This window comes from Strigops habroptila, chromosome 2, assembly GCF_004027225.2.
Source record: "Strigops habroptila isolate Jane chromosome 2, bStrHab1.2.pri, whole genome shotgun sequence".
Classification (NCBI taxonomy): Eukaryota; Metazoa; Chordata; class Aves; order Psittaciformes; family Psittacidae; genus Strigops; species Strigops habroptila.
In genome coordinates, this window is record NC_044278.2 from 64,887,251 (window position 1) to 64,904,657 (window position 17,407).

Below are 17,407 nucleotides of genomic sequence, written 5' to 3' on the forward strand. Positions count from 1 at the left end.
ACTTCACTGGATAATGTCATTGGTGAAGGCTTTACTGCATGTCTAATACTGAATTTGATGAAATGTCAATCCATTTTGTTATCTCTCAGCAGACTATAGATTAGCAACACCCTAGCGAAACTGTGAGGGTGATGAGGCACTGGAAGGCACAGGTTGCCCAGAAAAGTTGTGGATGCCCCATCCCTGGAATTGTTCAAAGCCAGGTTGGGGGGGGCTCTGAGCATCCTGATCTAGTGAAAGATGTCCCTGCCCATGGCAGGGGGGTTGGAACTAGATGATCTTTAAGGTTCCTTCCAAGCCAAACCTTTCTATGATTCTATGATTCATATTGAAGTGGAAATTTTAGTGGAAAATTCTGAAGTCTCCTCTATTACTAAGAAATGAAGAAAATAGAAACTCCTAAAAGGGTGGAAGAACACTTAATATGAATGCTTCCATGCAGTCTCTTTTCAGACTAAACTAGTCACATACCTGTTTTGGCCATAAACTGTATCTTACATGAATAAAGTGTGTAAAAGCAATTCCACTAGCAAGTCATATTCAAAAATATGAAATATTTGGATCCATCCTAAAATTATATCGCTTAACATCCCGATGAGGGAAAGGAACCCAAATAATGTGTAATAGTTGCCTGAATTTTCCATTAACACCTCATACCAGTATAGTCAACCTTCACTTGCTATACAATGAAATAGACTAGTGTGAATAACCCCAAGAAGAAATAAAACAAAACCTCATTTTACAACCAAAGTTCTGTTATTAACTGTCTTTACCAATGCATGGTAGTGCAGACAAAAGAGCTTCGAACAAAACCACTATTTTTTAAAATTGGGATTTCTGAAGATTGTTATCTCATTTTATTGACAATGAAAGCGTACAATTGACTTACACCATTTACTTATTTTATGGAAAAAGACAGTTTTTTTAACTTCATGGTAGGCAAAATATGTTTTACTGATTGCTTCTCAAATTCTAATTACAAAATCTTTTCAGCAACTTCTTAGTATTATTTTAGAAAGCAGACATAACTTTACAAGCTTAAGCTTCACAGGATATGTAAGCCTTAAAATGATGCATGTTCTGCATATCTTTGGAAATGAGTTATTTAGAGAACCATGTCATTTAACTTTACGCAGGTATATTTTACTATAACAAAAGTTGGCAAAATCACTATAACCTCAAGCTTACTTTTTATCATGTGCCAATCTCCTAAAATATATAAAACCAATAAATGTACCTGTATCAAGGACCTGACTGGAGAGCAAAATTATTAAACTATACAATTTGAGCCGAAGGGAAAGACTGTTTTAGTCATATCTTTACAAGATCTGATAAATAGCATTGGTTTTAACTGCCAAAAGTAAAAGGCATAGTATTTTGTTAAAATATACATACATAACACAGTTGGGCTGGTAAATCAAAAACCACATTTATAAATTCCACTGATCAGTATATTACGGCATACACTAGTGTGCTTTTAAGTAATATAAATATGTCAATATGTCATTTGGATTGGCAGACTTGCCGTAATGGCAATAAGGTTCTGCAAATTAGACCTACAAACTGTAAGCTGCTCCAAAGCTGCCCTCTCCAGCAGTGGTTGTGAGTAACAGCTCTGCAGAATGATAACCAGGAGACCAGCCGGGGACTGCTGAAAAGCAAGACATTCTGAGCATATCTTTCTCCATTTCAATGTTTTATACAACCTGCTGGGAAAAGGTAATAAAATGAACGCTTCAAATTAAAAGCTTGACACAGGTTGACATTATAATTAAAACAGCTGAAATGTAGAAATCGGATGAAAATGAACTAAACTAGCTTTGCTAACCCAACTGCTTTTGCTCCATGTCTTATGAAGTATTATAAAAAGCACTGACATATTTTCTGTCCAAAGGTATGAAAAGTTCAGAAATCTACATTTTTTAAACATGTATTTAGTTGCACCCATGAAAATTAGATTAAAATATAGTTGTAGTGATAAAAAAAAACCACAATGAAATTTTTAACTAAAGCAAATGTGGTGATACCACTAAAGCACTTTATATTTCCTTTACCTTGCAGCATCACTCAATATAACCTGTGGTACTTTTTGTCATTAAACATTGTTAAACTGTTCTTTGCATGCCTCTTACTGGATCCATTGTATGTCTCTTCTGTAAGAAATCCTACTTCCTATCTGTCTTTCCAATTCTAACTCAATATCATGTCTCAGTGAAAACAAATACACCATCAACTTGTCCAAGTCTTCATTAAAAAGTACTTCTAGAATATTCTTAGAAGAAAAAAAAAAAAAAAAAAAATCTCGTTCAAGTATTTAAACAATCAACTTGCAGTGTCATCCAAATTGCAGAATTTGGAAAATAATATAGTGGCATTTGGTAAAAGCAGTAAGTATGCATCACATTAGACTGTGTTAGTTTGATCTTTCTTTTACTACATTTGACCAGCTAGTACTATTAAGTATACTCCAAAGTTAAATTTAGGCAAAAGACCAAAACTGTGCTGTACTCCAAAGACAGAAAAGCACCTATGACTAATGAATTTTTCCTGCACTTCACTTATTATAAATAACTATGTGAAAAGGCAAAAAGGGAATTTGTGAAAAGAAAACTTGGTGACTGTCAATCAGTGAGGGAATATGGACATTGACATCCTTTCGAAAGCTCATTTACATCCTCTGGTCATGCAAAAGGACTAGTACGCTCAAGGGATATGTATTCAGAGCATGGAGTAGAACTTACAGCTATCATATCAACACATCTATCAGGTTGTATTTTATGGGCTGAGATGATGAAGCTACAATGCCAAGTTTAATTTGCAAGGATGTGCTCTAGCATTTCTCAGAAATGTAATTCTAAGATAATGGAAGGAAGAACCATCTTCTGTTTACTGACACTGGACTCAGAAAATATTTTTAAAACTAACGTTGATAATCACTTGTTTTTCAGAATTATCTTCAGAAGTACTGTTCCCCCTTGTATCTGCTACCCAAGCTTTTCCACATCCAATCAGAATATTTTTAATAAACTTATAACAAAACCAGAACCTGTTACATTCCTTCCTTTGCCTTTGATGGGCAATAGGATCTAATACAGATTTCTTCTTTTCCATGCAGCTCCAACACAAATTAAAAAATAGTCCTTCTGCCTCTGTCAGAACTTTATTTCACTGGGAATTCATGTCACCTCTGGGGTGAGTTCTCATTAGCTGATCTGTGTTCCTTAAATAAAGTAAAACAGAACCCAGTGGTATATTAAAATTTTATTATGGGTATCTGTCACCTGAAAAGCCTTCCACAAAAAAGGGTCTGAAAAACCCCTCTAAAAAGGACACGATTTCAAACAAAGTGGAATAGTCCACCAACTGATTTTGTACATATAAAAGTATTAAACAAACAAACAATGTGGTAACAACAGTCTTTCCTTGAAAGAGTTTGGAATTAAATATACTGAAATAGTTCCAAACGACTTTTTCACTCATATTGCTGGCTGGCAACTAAGTACTGTAGGATGAAAAAGGGTGCTGCTGTGGAAAAGTAAGATATCACTTAATAAATGTCCTTGTGAAGCATTACACCAATCAATAACAAGCTGAATCCATATGGGAATCTCAATTTTAGATAAATTATTTTATTTTTGGCCACAAAGTGTCTACCATAAAAGAATAAAGAAAAATTAAACACTTTGATGTCAGGTATGTGATAAACCAACTTTAAAACTGAGTAAGTGGTTTTCCAGTGACTGACTGGAGCACTGGACAGACGACAGCGTCCTGCACAAAGGGAAAAAAAGTGCATGAAGACTGAAAAGACCAAAAAGACTGAGAGGGAAAAGAGGTAAAAACCATGACAAAAGCCATGCAGAGCGTAAGATCCACAGGAACTGGGTTGAGGAACAACTGAAAACACAGTATCATCAGGCTCCAGAGGAGAGAAATAGGTTTTTACAGCCCTGCTTAGCTTTTCCTGGGATCCATACTGCACCCAAGAGTCCAGTTCCAGGCAATACCATGGCCATGCCAGTTTCCAGCCTGTCACCAACTGCTCCTGACAGGACTGCAGCCCCAGCTTGCTGCTTGCTGTGTCAGGGCTGCAGAAGGCTGCTGTTACCAGCCCTGGCTCTACCCACCATGCTCAGGCCCTGCAGGATGGTGCCCATCAGGGAGGGAATGGCCAGCCTTGGGGTCCTCCTGGTGGCTGGCTCCCTGATGCCAAGGATTAGCTGGCTCTTCCTGCTCCACAACAAGGATATTAAAACCTTCCTGTGCATGGAGGCTAGCAAAACTCTTGACTTAAAAATGTCACATTATTTTTCCTTTTTAAAGCCTGAATTAAGATGGTAAAGCATTCTTCCTCATTCTACAGGTAATAAGGAATGCCCCAGCACTGGGAACTGCAGTGGGAGGTTCTGCATTCAAGTCTCTGCATAGTATCAGAGCTTGGTGTGCACCAGAAGCCAGCTATTCCACAGGCTAGTACAGAGAAAAGTAGGGCAATATGTCTATGCTCTGGACAAGCAAAACCAAAGAACGCTGATTTCTTCTGCATAAAATAAAATATTGGAATGCTCCTTCAGACTGTCTGAATGCAAAAATTTGAGTGCATGACCTCCTGTCTGCTATCGAGACTGCAATGACTACAGACAAGTTAAGTCAGGAAACTTTTATCTCTTCATATCCATCCATCTACAAAATAGTCAACATAAACTTACATTTGGATAGCTTGAAGTGGTCTAATGGCTCAGGCAATGCAATTTAATAAGAATTAATCTGTTACGTCTGCTTTGGGTAGGAAAGATCACATGACAAAATTAAATGAAGTTTCACAGCAGGGTCAACTAAACAAATAACATGTTGAGATGTGAAAACCTACCACACCTAATAATAAATGTTGGTGAAAATTCCTGTGAACACAGATGGGTTGTACAAGCATTTCTGCCTCACCATACTGACTCTGAAGTCCTGAGCAGCGCAGGCAATACTCTGTGTTCTTGGAGCTAGCTAGCTCCTATCACAAGAGATGTACTGCACAGAGCTGCCATGGGAGCCATGCCTCTCCCAGTGCTCAACTTCATCACACTGATAATGCGCACATGCTTTAGTAGGAATACACTTGAATAGGAGTCAAGAGACACTTGACTGTTCCAGTGGCCTGTGGTCCTAATTCAGATAAATCACTTATATTTCCTATAAAAAGGAGGAGATACATATATATATATATGCACACACACACACTTTCTTCTGCAAAACTTAAGAGGTCTACAGGGGCAAAATACCAAGCAAGAGCTAAACAATGTGTTTAGCAAGAGCTAAATGTTTTTTTCAGTTTACTACTTACTCTCATCGGAAAGACTACTAGACTCTATTTTATTTAGCCACAGTATTGCTCTTTATAATGCTTTCACAACTACAGGCCTTCATTTCTGTAGAAAAATCTGACTTTCAGCAGGGGGACGAAAAGCTACTCTTGCTTCTAAACTCTGGTTCTTATGCTGTAATACAGTTTTCTTAGAAACAATTAGAGAAAAATGGTACAGGACACTCTATTCACCTCCCTTCTTGCTTATCACTGTTATGTTCCTTGGCTATGAGGTCTTTCCATTTGCATCGCATGCTCTTGTGATCAAAGAATACAAAGTATAGAGGTATAATGAAGATAGCAGCATTCCTTGACTTCACTATTTAGAGTTGTGCTGTGAAGGAACCATGAATAAGATCTAACCCAGTTTTAAACTCTAGCAGAAGAGAAGCAGACATTTTCTACTTTTAAAGGAGTGCAGATTAAACTGTGACAAATATAGTCCCTCTCAAACAAGGAAACCTAAGAAAACATTGAAAAGTAACATTTAAAGCTGTCATTGCTATTTTTGGTAGAGCACTCAAATTCCCTGAAATGGTCACAAAATGAAGGCCATTTCTGTGTAGAATAGGATAGTCAAATCTGTGCTTACTTCTGACCATGTTCCAGTGTGGCTGTATGCAAAGCTGTTCTGGCACAGCAGGTAAGCAGCTGCTCTACTAAAATGCTATTCTCCGGCTAATGATCACTGCTGGTAAGTGACTGTAAATTGTAATTGGTGTAAGCTAAAAGTGTACTGCAGTCATTTAACATAGCTCAGCTGATGAGCAGTAACTCACTTATTCCTGGTAAATCAGAAGCTTTTGCTCTATATTAACCAATGACTCCCTCAGACTGTGACTTCCAAAACACAGCCCCATTTATTTCAGCTTTACATTTCATACCTGAATTTCATACCAATTTTCATATCAATTTCATACCATGTTTCATACCAATCATAACTCTGCTTGCTTATTCCATATACTTACTTACTGTTATTTTAGAATTACAGGTCCTATTTGTGTTACTACAACGTATCACACATGTTCTATAAAATTAAGGCTTACCAATGCTCACTAAGTACAAAGAAAACTGAGCATTTAATTAATACTGTTTTTAACTTTTAATGCCTTCTTTGTAATCATCTATAAAACTTTTCTCCTTGCAAGCTGTCAGTCACATCATTTTGCCTGCAGAAGTTACCAGATTTGTAGCATAGATGTAATTAACCTCACTTGTCTAGTTCTTTGACATCTATTGTCCTATGCATTGTTCATGAACCATTCCTAGACCAATTCTCATTTGCCTTTGACATTTCAGTACTCTAATGCTTTGTCATTCCAACACACTCACTAGATTGCACAAGTTATTCTACCTGGTTTATCCAGATCTCTCCTCCTGAATCATCTTCAAACACAGTCTATTAAAATAAATTGCTTAAATTGACATGCGATTCAGTATCACGTTACTCTCTTAATGATGATATAAAACTATCAACTGACCTGATTTGAAGCACCTGAAAGAATCATGCAGCTGCTTAGAATGACCCCAGATTTGGGCAATCAAGAGGTTTTAAAGTTTTTTGAAAAGAGCTGTATTTCTTTTTTCCAAGAAAGCAGGCAGATATCACAAAGAATGCCTTGTCTTACACTAACTTGAAACAAAAGGTTCGTTTTCCCCAAATTACTTTTGTAATGCCATTTGTAAATTCCTTAATCTAAATGTGACGAAAAAGTAATTTTTATGGCTTCTCCACTGTTTGGCTGTAACATTTAATGTTCTGCAATCACAGGCCTTGACACTGGGCATGTTTGCAGACATGATGCAATGTTTTGCATGAGGACCCTATCTGGGCTAGCAAGCTTATTTATCATCAGGGTTAACGAGCCCACACAGAGTACTAAACTAGGCTAAACTGCTAGACAGCTCAAGCTTTTAAGTGCAAGCTAGTTTGGGTTTGTCTGCATGTTTACATTGTGCCACATGGAGATACAAACTGCTTCTCTTCATCAATACTGTAATCTATCACTTCAGGAATTACATTATAGTGTTCATATAAAAATGAACTTGGTAATTCCTTCACCTCTATTCTATCTTTTCAGAAATGCAGCTCAGTAGTTTCTGAGGTAATGACTCAGAGTATTACTCAATATTACTCAACAAAATGCATTCAGTCCAGGTGGAAGGACAGTAAGTATCTCTTGAAAAATATTCATTTAGAAAAAATAAAATAAAAATGCCAAGTTGACTTTGAAATTATCATGTTTGATAAGCAGAAATCATAAAATAAATTACTTTTTACTTTTTTTTTTCTTTCAGTCTCATAGTTTCTCTTCCAGCATCCTATGCAGTCACTACGCAGAAAATTACTTACCCCTGAAATCGGAATTCTTGGTATTTCATGATGTCAGTTGCAGAACTTACACGAGTTTTGTGACAAAAATCAATGCAGAACAAAGGAAAATAACCAGTAAATCCCAAGATGGACCGTTCTCTTTTGAGATGCATTTAAAAGGCATAGAATACTTCTTCGTTATTAATCAGTAGGGTTTATGGATTTTTTTCCTATATTCAGTCTGCTAAAATGATTTTTATTTTTCTCTTTATATTCTCCCCAAAAGCAGATGTTCACACTCAGTAAATGACTGTGGATATTAGCACACATCAATACTCCTTAATCCAGCAAGGTACCTGTTTAAGTAAGGTAGAACGGTAAGAGCAAAAAGGGTTGTGTGAGAGGAGAACTGGAATATGTTTTATTGCATTCTTACATGCTTTTTTGAAGGTAGAGGTAAGCTTGCCCTGGTTGCACTTTCAAACATTTGGAGATTGGGTAGTGATGTAAACCTGCTACACAAACTGAAGTAATGTGGCTCTATGACTTTTATTTCACTAGAAAGTTGAGCCATAAAACAATGGATTGTCTGGGATGAAGGGGCAAAATCTGATTTCAAACAATAACTGGTCCTTTGTTGTTGCCGATGCCATCTCTACTCTTTTCTATGCTTTGATTTTCTATTCTGTTCTATGCTTTGATTTTTCTTCCGCTGCATTACAGAATGAATGAAAACTGAATAACTTCAGACATCTCTTTCAGCCTGTTGTATAGAGTTACTAATGCTTTCTGAAATATGTAATTCCCAAGAGCTTTGGTGTTCAGAGACTAACGTTGAAGATGGGCAAACAGTTCCATAATTTTCAAAAAATGTTTTATATTTAAATGTACTTTTAAGCATTCAGTGAGCTAAAGTTGAATTTATTTTCCATGGATGTAATTCAATTTTTTAAAAAGTCACATGTTGAAAAGTCACACAGAAGTGAATCTGCCAGTAATGGAACTTAGCATAATGTAGCATTTTCATTCATTTTTTTCTCCAAGGCATCTGAAAACCTTTTGATCTTTCTTCCAGTCCACTGTATTGTCCTCCTATTCACTGACCTAGCTGAAGTATCACTTCCACAAGCATGAAAACAGACAACACTAAGTATTTTCCTCAGATAATCTTTCAGTGCCGATAGTACCCCTCTTCCAAATCATTATGGTAGACGTTTATTAGATTCTTTGAAAAATGATACATAACTGTACAAAGCCTGGGTTTTAATTCACCCCCATAAAAACAGAATGGGGAAAATATATTTTAAAAGCAAATTTTTGTCTCCATGCATGTTTATATTATGATCAAAACACTTCTTCTGGCCAAACCTCAAAACCTTAATAGAAGAATTAACATTAACAATTACAATAAATTCAGCAAAATATAACCACATACCTGTTCAAAAGTATTCTTTTGAAATTCTTCAAATCCAAAAATATCCAGTACTCCAATTTCAAATACCTGGTCACTGGGAAAAAAAGATATTTTACCAATAATAAGAATTCAAGCAAGAGAATAATACACTTGTTTCTGACAAAAGTATTTCTGTTCTAGGATGAAAGCAGGCTGTATTTCAAAAACACAGTATGAAATACACAAGCAGACAATGTATACAACAGAATTAAAATTCTACCCACCAACCTATTATATCAAACATAAAATAAAGGCAGGGTCTGAGATTGTTTTAGCAGCCACTTAAAAAACTAAATATGTAAGAGAAGGAAAAAAAAAATCTTAGCTTCTTTAAAGTCCAGTTTCTAAAGGCATAGAAACTTTAGATGAAGCATAGCCATTTCATGGAAGTTTCAAAACTTCTTGGTTGCGCTCACTTATCCCTTCCAGTTTCTACTTCTTTGACAGCCAGAACTGCTTCTACTAAATGCGCTTTAAGGGAAACCTGTTAAGCGAAAGTCCTCTCTGAGCCAGCATCAAGTAGAAGCTACAAGCTCTGGCTGCACAACAGGTTACATCTCTCAGGGGAAAAAACAGTGAGGATTTGGGCATGAAGAAGACAGATGTTTCTTCCCTGTGTATATAAAAGAATACTTGTTGGCAGTGCACCTAATTTGCCATGTGCCACTGTGTGCATTCAGGGAAGAGCTTTTATTTTGGCCCAGTGGAAGGATTAAGGCAGACCAGCCACCCAGGATTTCAACAGGAGAAATGGGAAAGGGACAGTGTTGTTATTCTGTACTTGGCACTAAGTCATTGTAAACCTGATCTGGAGAAGAAATTGAGTTCACTATGGGGAGCAAAATTAATGTTCTGGGATATCCTGTTGCCTTCTTTGGAAAGATTTGAGAACTCTATATGAAAGGTCTGGGCTCACAGAGGGTGGGTTTTGCTTTATTTTTTTCACAGTGTTATTAGACAGAGAACATAAAAAGTAGGTTGCGGTAAAAAATTTGTTTCAGTTCGCCTATGTGAATGCAGTAGGACTTTCTCCAGAGTGAAATTATCTGCCAGCAGGACAGAAGACTTTGCACTATAGTCAATAGCTCTCTTGAACAGGAAAAATCATTGAGCTTCCTGAGAAAGGAGATGGATACTTTCTAAAGCAGATGAGTTTTCCTTTCTCTTTGCCCACATAATTTGTAAATGTATGGGTTTATACGCATACAAGTAATATTGCAGCCTGCTGTTTCTGAAATCTACTTTTCCTACCATATTTACCCTCCATGTTCCATGTTTACTCTATGTCTAAATCTATGTGCATATGAAGATAGAGACATAAAGGAGAAAAAAGGTGATCCACCATTGAAGTACTTTAGCATAGCTCTATTACAGTCATTATAAACACTACCATTTAATTAGGTGAGGATCCAGCCCTGAAAATGAATTCCAATGTACAAAGAAAAAAAGTAAAATCATAAAAAAATTGAGCACTACAGAAGAAGCTAGGAAAAACAGTCCTCAGAGACAAGCAGAGCCTTCTTCAGAAATCATACTCAAGAAGTTTGTCTTCGTTTCTAAGGCATACTAGTTCAATGCACTACTAATCGTCACAAGACTGGCTATATGCGCAAGGGTCAGACATCGAGAGTTACATAATAAATCTAGTCTACAATGACTTTCTTGGGCAGGTGAGGTTATCATGAGGTCGATTAGCCTCCAAGGGGATTTCTACAGTTAAAAGCATAAAGATATATCACCATCTCCATCTCTAGCAATGAGTGCAATTTAAATTGTGTTTTAAAATGTAAGCCTCCTTCTCAAGTGTTTCTGAGTAGAGATGCGTGTACATTCCTTGTCACAATGTGTATTCAACAAAACCAGTTCATGTCTATAAAGCAGAATTTGATGTTTTAAAAATTAACTACCTCAGACTAATATTGAAAAACCACAATTATTTTGTTATTTAAATAAGTTTTGGACACGCCTCCCCCTCCACCCCCTGCAAAAACCCACAAACCAACCCAAACCCCCAAAACAAAAACAAAAAACAAACAAACAAAAAAACAAGCCACAAACAAACCCAAAGAGCCCCCCTTAGTTTGGAATTACAGAATACTTAATAAGTTTTCCTTTTTTTTTTTTTTTTTTTTTTTTTTTTTGTCATTTATCTATACCCTTCCTTTTAGGAAGGCAAAACATGAACTACTATGCAACATTGCACAACAGCTGAAATATTGCATTATATTTCACAATTATTAAGAGCCACTTCACATGGATGGCTCATCTTATCCCTTCTGTGCCTGATTCAATGAATAGATTTGAGGCTGGATTGCTTATATCCCAGTTGATTGCCATGACTGATTTTGTTAAATTAGTCTCTCTTATTTTCTCTCAAGGAATATATGAACATTTGCATAAGGAAAAGACCAAAATAAACTGACTTAATGAATTATTACAAAACAGGCAAAATAGGAACCTGGCCCTGTTTTCTAAAACTCCAGGTAAAAGCCCTACCAGCCAGCCTATTGCCTACCTCAAATAACATTCCTTATCAAAACTGTGATATTTCCAAGAAATATCACTATTTGCTGAAGATGCATTTGTTGACAGGAAAACATGTCATCCCAAATTTTCATGAACTCCATTTGATAATCTTGGTCTTGTATTAATAGAAGAGGCACACACTACATGAAAAGAGCTGGAGGTTTTACATAATTAATATCTTGCTTACAGGGCAAGTATGAGAGAACAAGGCTTTGTATCCTCTGCAATAGTGACAATTATTTAGTACATTGTGTCATTTATCTGCTAAATCTCACCAACCATGATATTAATTTTCTGTATTAAATTATTGCTCAGAATTTCAGAATTAAATAGCAACAGACAGCACAATGTCAAAATTAAAACCATTGTTTTATATGTGACTACAAATTACTTTGGATTTTTTTTCTTTCTTCTTGTCTCCTTTGTTTTATACAACTTTTCTTCTCAGAGAGAAGGTCCATATATGTTTTTCTTTGCTAGTTGTCAATCATATTAATTCCAGCAAAATTACTTTCTTTAACTTAATGATAGCAGAGATTCCCAAGGCAAAGCATGGATGATGCCATGTTTACAAATGAAAAGACATGTCACCAGTATCTAAAAGAACAAATATTAAAAGAGAGCACTTTTGTTCTGAAAAATCCCCTTTTTTTACTTTATTCTTTCATGGTTACTAAACACTACTGACACTTTTCCTCTGAATTTCCTCTGAATATCTGAATTATGTTTCAGATATTCAATGTTTACTATGCCTAAACAAAACAGTTGTAGTTTTAGTGGAGACTTTGATGTCAAGTTTGACTATATTTCCTAGCACAGAAATTAGAAAACCAGAGAATTCTGAATATTTAACAAATATTTTTATCTCTTAGACCACTATATAGCTGTGGACAGTTAAAACTAGGCATGGATATTAACCACAACTCATTTTTTTGTTTTGTTTACAAAACAGAATTTCAACTGACAATATTTTACAATGTTTCCAGTTTCACCTTTTTCCTCAGAATGACATCTCTGTAAAGATGTCCTTATAGACTACAAAAACTTTTATACACTTAACAATTTGTCGTAGTTTAAGCCAGAACACAACTACATTATAAAGAAACTACATAAAAATTCTTGCCAACTCCTAAAAAACGATACACATACACATACAGAAGACACCCTGCCTGATGATCTACCATCTTGGCAGACATCTTGCCATTCATCAGGAGATGCTCTTGATCCGCTTGCCATTCCTAGCAAGGTGAACAGAATTCCCTTTACAACACTTCTAACCCATTGCTTCAGACAAAGCTATAGGATGTTATTTGATCACTCTTCTTTTTACATCCCATATGATTTTCAGCTCCAAAATCCACACAGAACTATTGTTTTTTCTGTAATCTGCCTATATAAAGCAGTGAGGTGAATCTGTTGAGGTCAGATGATCTAACATGCCTTTTCATCTGTCCCAGATATAATATTTCTTACTCTTCCTCCAACTTCTGCCAGTAACCAGGAAGGAAGCCAGTAGGCTTATGTCTGATCTGGATAAACTAGAAGTGATACTGATTAATGAGGAAATATTTCTAGGATTAGATGAAGTATATAACTTAGCCTTCAAATGAGGATCCTCAGAATTCTAATTAAGACTCCCTTAGCTCTCCCAGGGGGAAAAATTACACCTGTTGTCATAAATACAGTTCTTGAAGGGAACAGGCTGAATACTCCTTGTTGGAGATGTTCTCCATCTCAGTTACTACACCAAACATGTTTCTGAGACTTTTGAGAGAGACTTTTCTTTTTTTTTAAGACTGAGATTTTTGCTGAGACTTGGTGTCACTGCCATATCTCTCAGTCATCTTGCTCAACAACTGCCATTTTTCTTTCAATATTAATTACCTTTACCTTACCCAGGTGTCAGTGGTACAGATAAAAATAGTGGTCAGACACAGTGGAAAGAGACACTGGCTCCATATCTGACAAACATTTCTTTGAGTGACTTGACAGGTATGGCAAGAAGGGAGAAATATGTTTGCTAACAGACCTAAGATCTAAGCCTCTCATCAGCAGCACATACTCCTCCTCAGCTCTTTAAAACACAACTTGTTTTATGCTTTAAAAAATTACAGTCTTGTTTAATGAAACACTGGAAATGATCCAGACTAAAGCAGATCTCAAAATATAATATTATGCACCATATCGTATTCAATGCTTTGTATTGTTCGTGTGTTTTAAAAATTTCCCTACCTTCACACATACAAACAATTCTCATGCTGTGGGTTCATGTTCTGAACAGGAGCTCTCTTTACTTCCTGCACTCTCAGCACTCTTCTTGGGTTAAATAATAGATAAATAAAAGTTTTAGTATATGCTCTGCTTTTTTAATTAAGCTGTGAAGAGTTCTATTTCAAAATATCTTATTCGATAAATCATAAAATCATAGACTCACAGAATGGTTTGGGTTGGAAAGGACCTTAAAATCATCTAGTTGCAACTACCCTGCCATTGGCAGGGATGCCTCACACTAGACCATGTTGCCCAAGGCTGTGTCCAACCTGGCCTTGAATCAGATGATGTGTACTAAGAATGAGACTAAGAATGTAATAAATGAGACTACTCAGATCTTTCTTTTGCCCAAATAAATGTTGTCACTGCTACCCTCTGGCAATATCCAAATTTTGCTGGGAATAAGACTGCACAGTCAGAATACACAAGCTTTCTGAAAATACTTATTTAGAAATATTCTGTATGGTCTATTTGAATATTTGAAACAGAAATCTCCTATGGCTGACTGCTGATGGAAACAGAGGGTATAACTGAATGCTAGCTTGCTCTGCTTGTCTGAAAGACAGCAGGCGTATTGGCATGAGCCCCATCTTCAAGCCACATAAGAGAGAAACATTTTACTAACTAGCTGATCAAACATCACATTTTTTACTTAATAGTAGGCAGGGAAAACAACATCAAGATTTCCTCAAGCATATATACCTAATTAGCTTGTTTTCCATCAGAAAATAAAAACAGCATTTCACAAGAATTCACAGACATTCTTAAATCCCCATAAATGTAAGGTCCTCCTGCAGACTGAGTCAGGAGTTCTTAAAACATCATTTTAAGACATTTAATTACTAATATTTGGATCACTAGATCCAACTTTGACAACATGCTTTCAAGTACCTTGAAATGCCACATTTAGGCACCCATGAATGCTCTAGTCTTTTTTATCTACAAAACTGAAAATTAGCATACTTATTTGAATGAAAGTAAAACACTAGTAAACTTTGAAGGGTTAAGAGTCTTGGAAATAAGTTTACCTAGACAATTTTTGTAATAATAAAATCACTAGAATAGAAAATCATTATATAACTGAGTGAAAATAAATATCAACAATTTTTTAAAATAATTATAAGCACCTGTAGTTATTTTAATAACTTTCTTATAATCCCATTCTAGACACCAATTATAGAAAAACAGTTTCTCCCCAGTGAATTTCTTCGAAACAATATCAAGATGAATAAACTAATGAATCTCAAAGTACCTTGCAACCAGTCCAAACTAGCATCCATGGTTATAATTCAGTTCTAACTAGACGAAATCATAAGTAACTTTTTATGAAGAACAACATTTCTGAAGGTGTATTATCTCATATAACACTGTCATTAAAACTCTTATATTTATTGGATAGTATTATAAAGTAATGAATTTGTTGGATTCTGGTAACACTTTTATCCTCTATATTTCATGCTTCTAGAGCTTGGTCTTTGCAGTTTTTCACTGAATCACCTCCCCTTCCCGTAGATCTAATGGCAACCATCACTTTTATTTTGCCTGAAACCAGCCATAAGCTATTTCATGGTAAATATAAATCAATATTAATGACCAAAATCAAGTAGCTTCACCATAAAAGTTAAACCTGGGTAACTAGTTTCCTCAAAAATGCCAAAATCAAATGTTTCTCTTAAGACTTACTAAGCCAATAAATCTAAGTTTATTGCTTCATAAATTCTCACTGAAGTGGGATGGAAGTACAGTTAAGCTACCTCACAAGAAAACAAGGGAAATGAGTTAGAAACCTTATTCCAGGTTTCTGATGAAGGTTTCATCCCATCTGATAAGTAGAAACTCTAAGTTTCCGACGAGGGAATGAAGTATGGCCTGAAATGTATCACCCTTATTTAGTTACTTTAGTTAATGTCTTTGGTGGATCTTTAAGCAGAGGTTTATTAAAACAGCACCAAACTGGAGGTATAATGCTGCTAATTGGTAGAATTGCTCAGACATATATGAAGTAAACCTAAGCCACAATTCACAAATTCATGACATGACTTGCATTAATCCAACTTGCATCTTGAACTGTGCTTGATTTACTATTACAGGTTATACAACATGATTAGGCTGGACCAAAAAAAGCTGGGTGTGGGGGAGGTATTTTCTTACCCTAAGCTGTCTAACACAATTGAGGTTGAAATACCAATGAACAATCATCAACTTCATTTTCATTTAAAATAAGCTATTTAGCTTCAAGTTTGCAAAGGGACCTGAGGCTGAATTTGATCTGCTAAAATTTAATACGTCTTGGCAGTACTGCCAAGAAATCCTGAGCTGGTTAGCTTCCTTTAGGTAGCTAAATGAAAAATATCCTTTTCTCAAGCATAGGTATAATATAAAACTATTACAAATTCCTCACTCCTGACAACATCAAACACTTGTCCTGTTTTAGCTAGGGCTTACAACATCACATAGTCTTCAATTTCCCACAAAGGTAGAAATAGTTTCACTGAGAAGTATTACCAAAAGGCAGAAATCACCTCAGGCACATATGATTGCACTAAAAGGAGTCTACAAGGTAAACAATATACAAACAGCTTTGACTTTCATTATTTGAAGATCCTATGATACCTAGAAATTATAGGTTTACATTACTGAACAACAGAGACACACAGCACCCTATTCAGAAAGATTTTGAGATACCAAATACCAAAATTGCAAAATTACATATTGAAAAACTATTTCAAATCATTTTAACAGATTTGTAATATACTGATTTTAGATTTCTTTCTCAATGACTACTGTAAATGAGCTTACTGTAATTAGGAATAGCTGAGCTGGATTGTTGTCTGTCACAGACATGTACTGAGCTAAGCCAATGTTCCACAAGTCCCAGGAATGAATGGGGAAGAATTAAATGTGACCACATGCCACTGTCCTTCCTTGTTATAAACACAGTATTTCAAATTAGGACATGGATTGCAACATGGCTGTAGCTTGCTTGTCCAGGTGTCTGCAATGGTAACGGGCTGTACAATCAGAAACAGACAAGTAAAACCGTTCTCTCTTACTGGCAAAACTTCCCTTTGCCTCCAGCAGGAAGCTAGGCACTCTGGTGGATTATGTAGCAACGTAAAGCTTTTATGTGCAGAAAGCTCTGAGTTATTCAGATATGGTAGCATTTTCTGTTAGCTACACCTATAGAAGACAAATGCGATTTATTACTAATTGGTCTACAATTAGGAGAGGAATAAAAATAAGATTGTTAATTCTTCAAACTCTAGAAGAGGGCACCTGAAAATATTTGTCCTATGAAGTCAATGTAGATATGATACAAGGAAAAAATACTCATTCTTTTTTGGAAGTTTCACATCTGTCATTTGTGGATTTCTATTTACCAATAATGCCAAGGCATCTTGTGTTCATAAGAAAGTTTTTCTGAGCATGTGAGATGTTGAATCTTGGTTGAGTCACATGCATGTGATCATCTGATTAGATCTGCTGT

At 35.8% G+C, this 17,407-nt stretch overlaps 1 protein-coding gene across 5 annotated transcripts in view; it reads right to left on the reverse strand.

Annotated features, from left to right (window-relative positions):
• The window catches only part of MYO16 (myosin XVI), a 391,786-nt gene that overhangs the window by 101,537 nt on the left and 272,842 nt on the right, over positions 1 to 17,407 (reverse strand). For all 5 annotated transcript variants that reach the window (XM_030476550.1, XM_030476548.1, XM_030476549.1 and 2 more), the window contains exon 21: positions 9,106 to 9,178. In XM_030476550.1, coding sequence (XP_030332410.1) covers positions 9,106 to 9,178 — 73 coding nt within the window. The remainder of the gene's footprint in view (positions 1 to 9,105; positions 9,179 to 17,407) is intronic.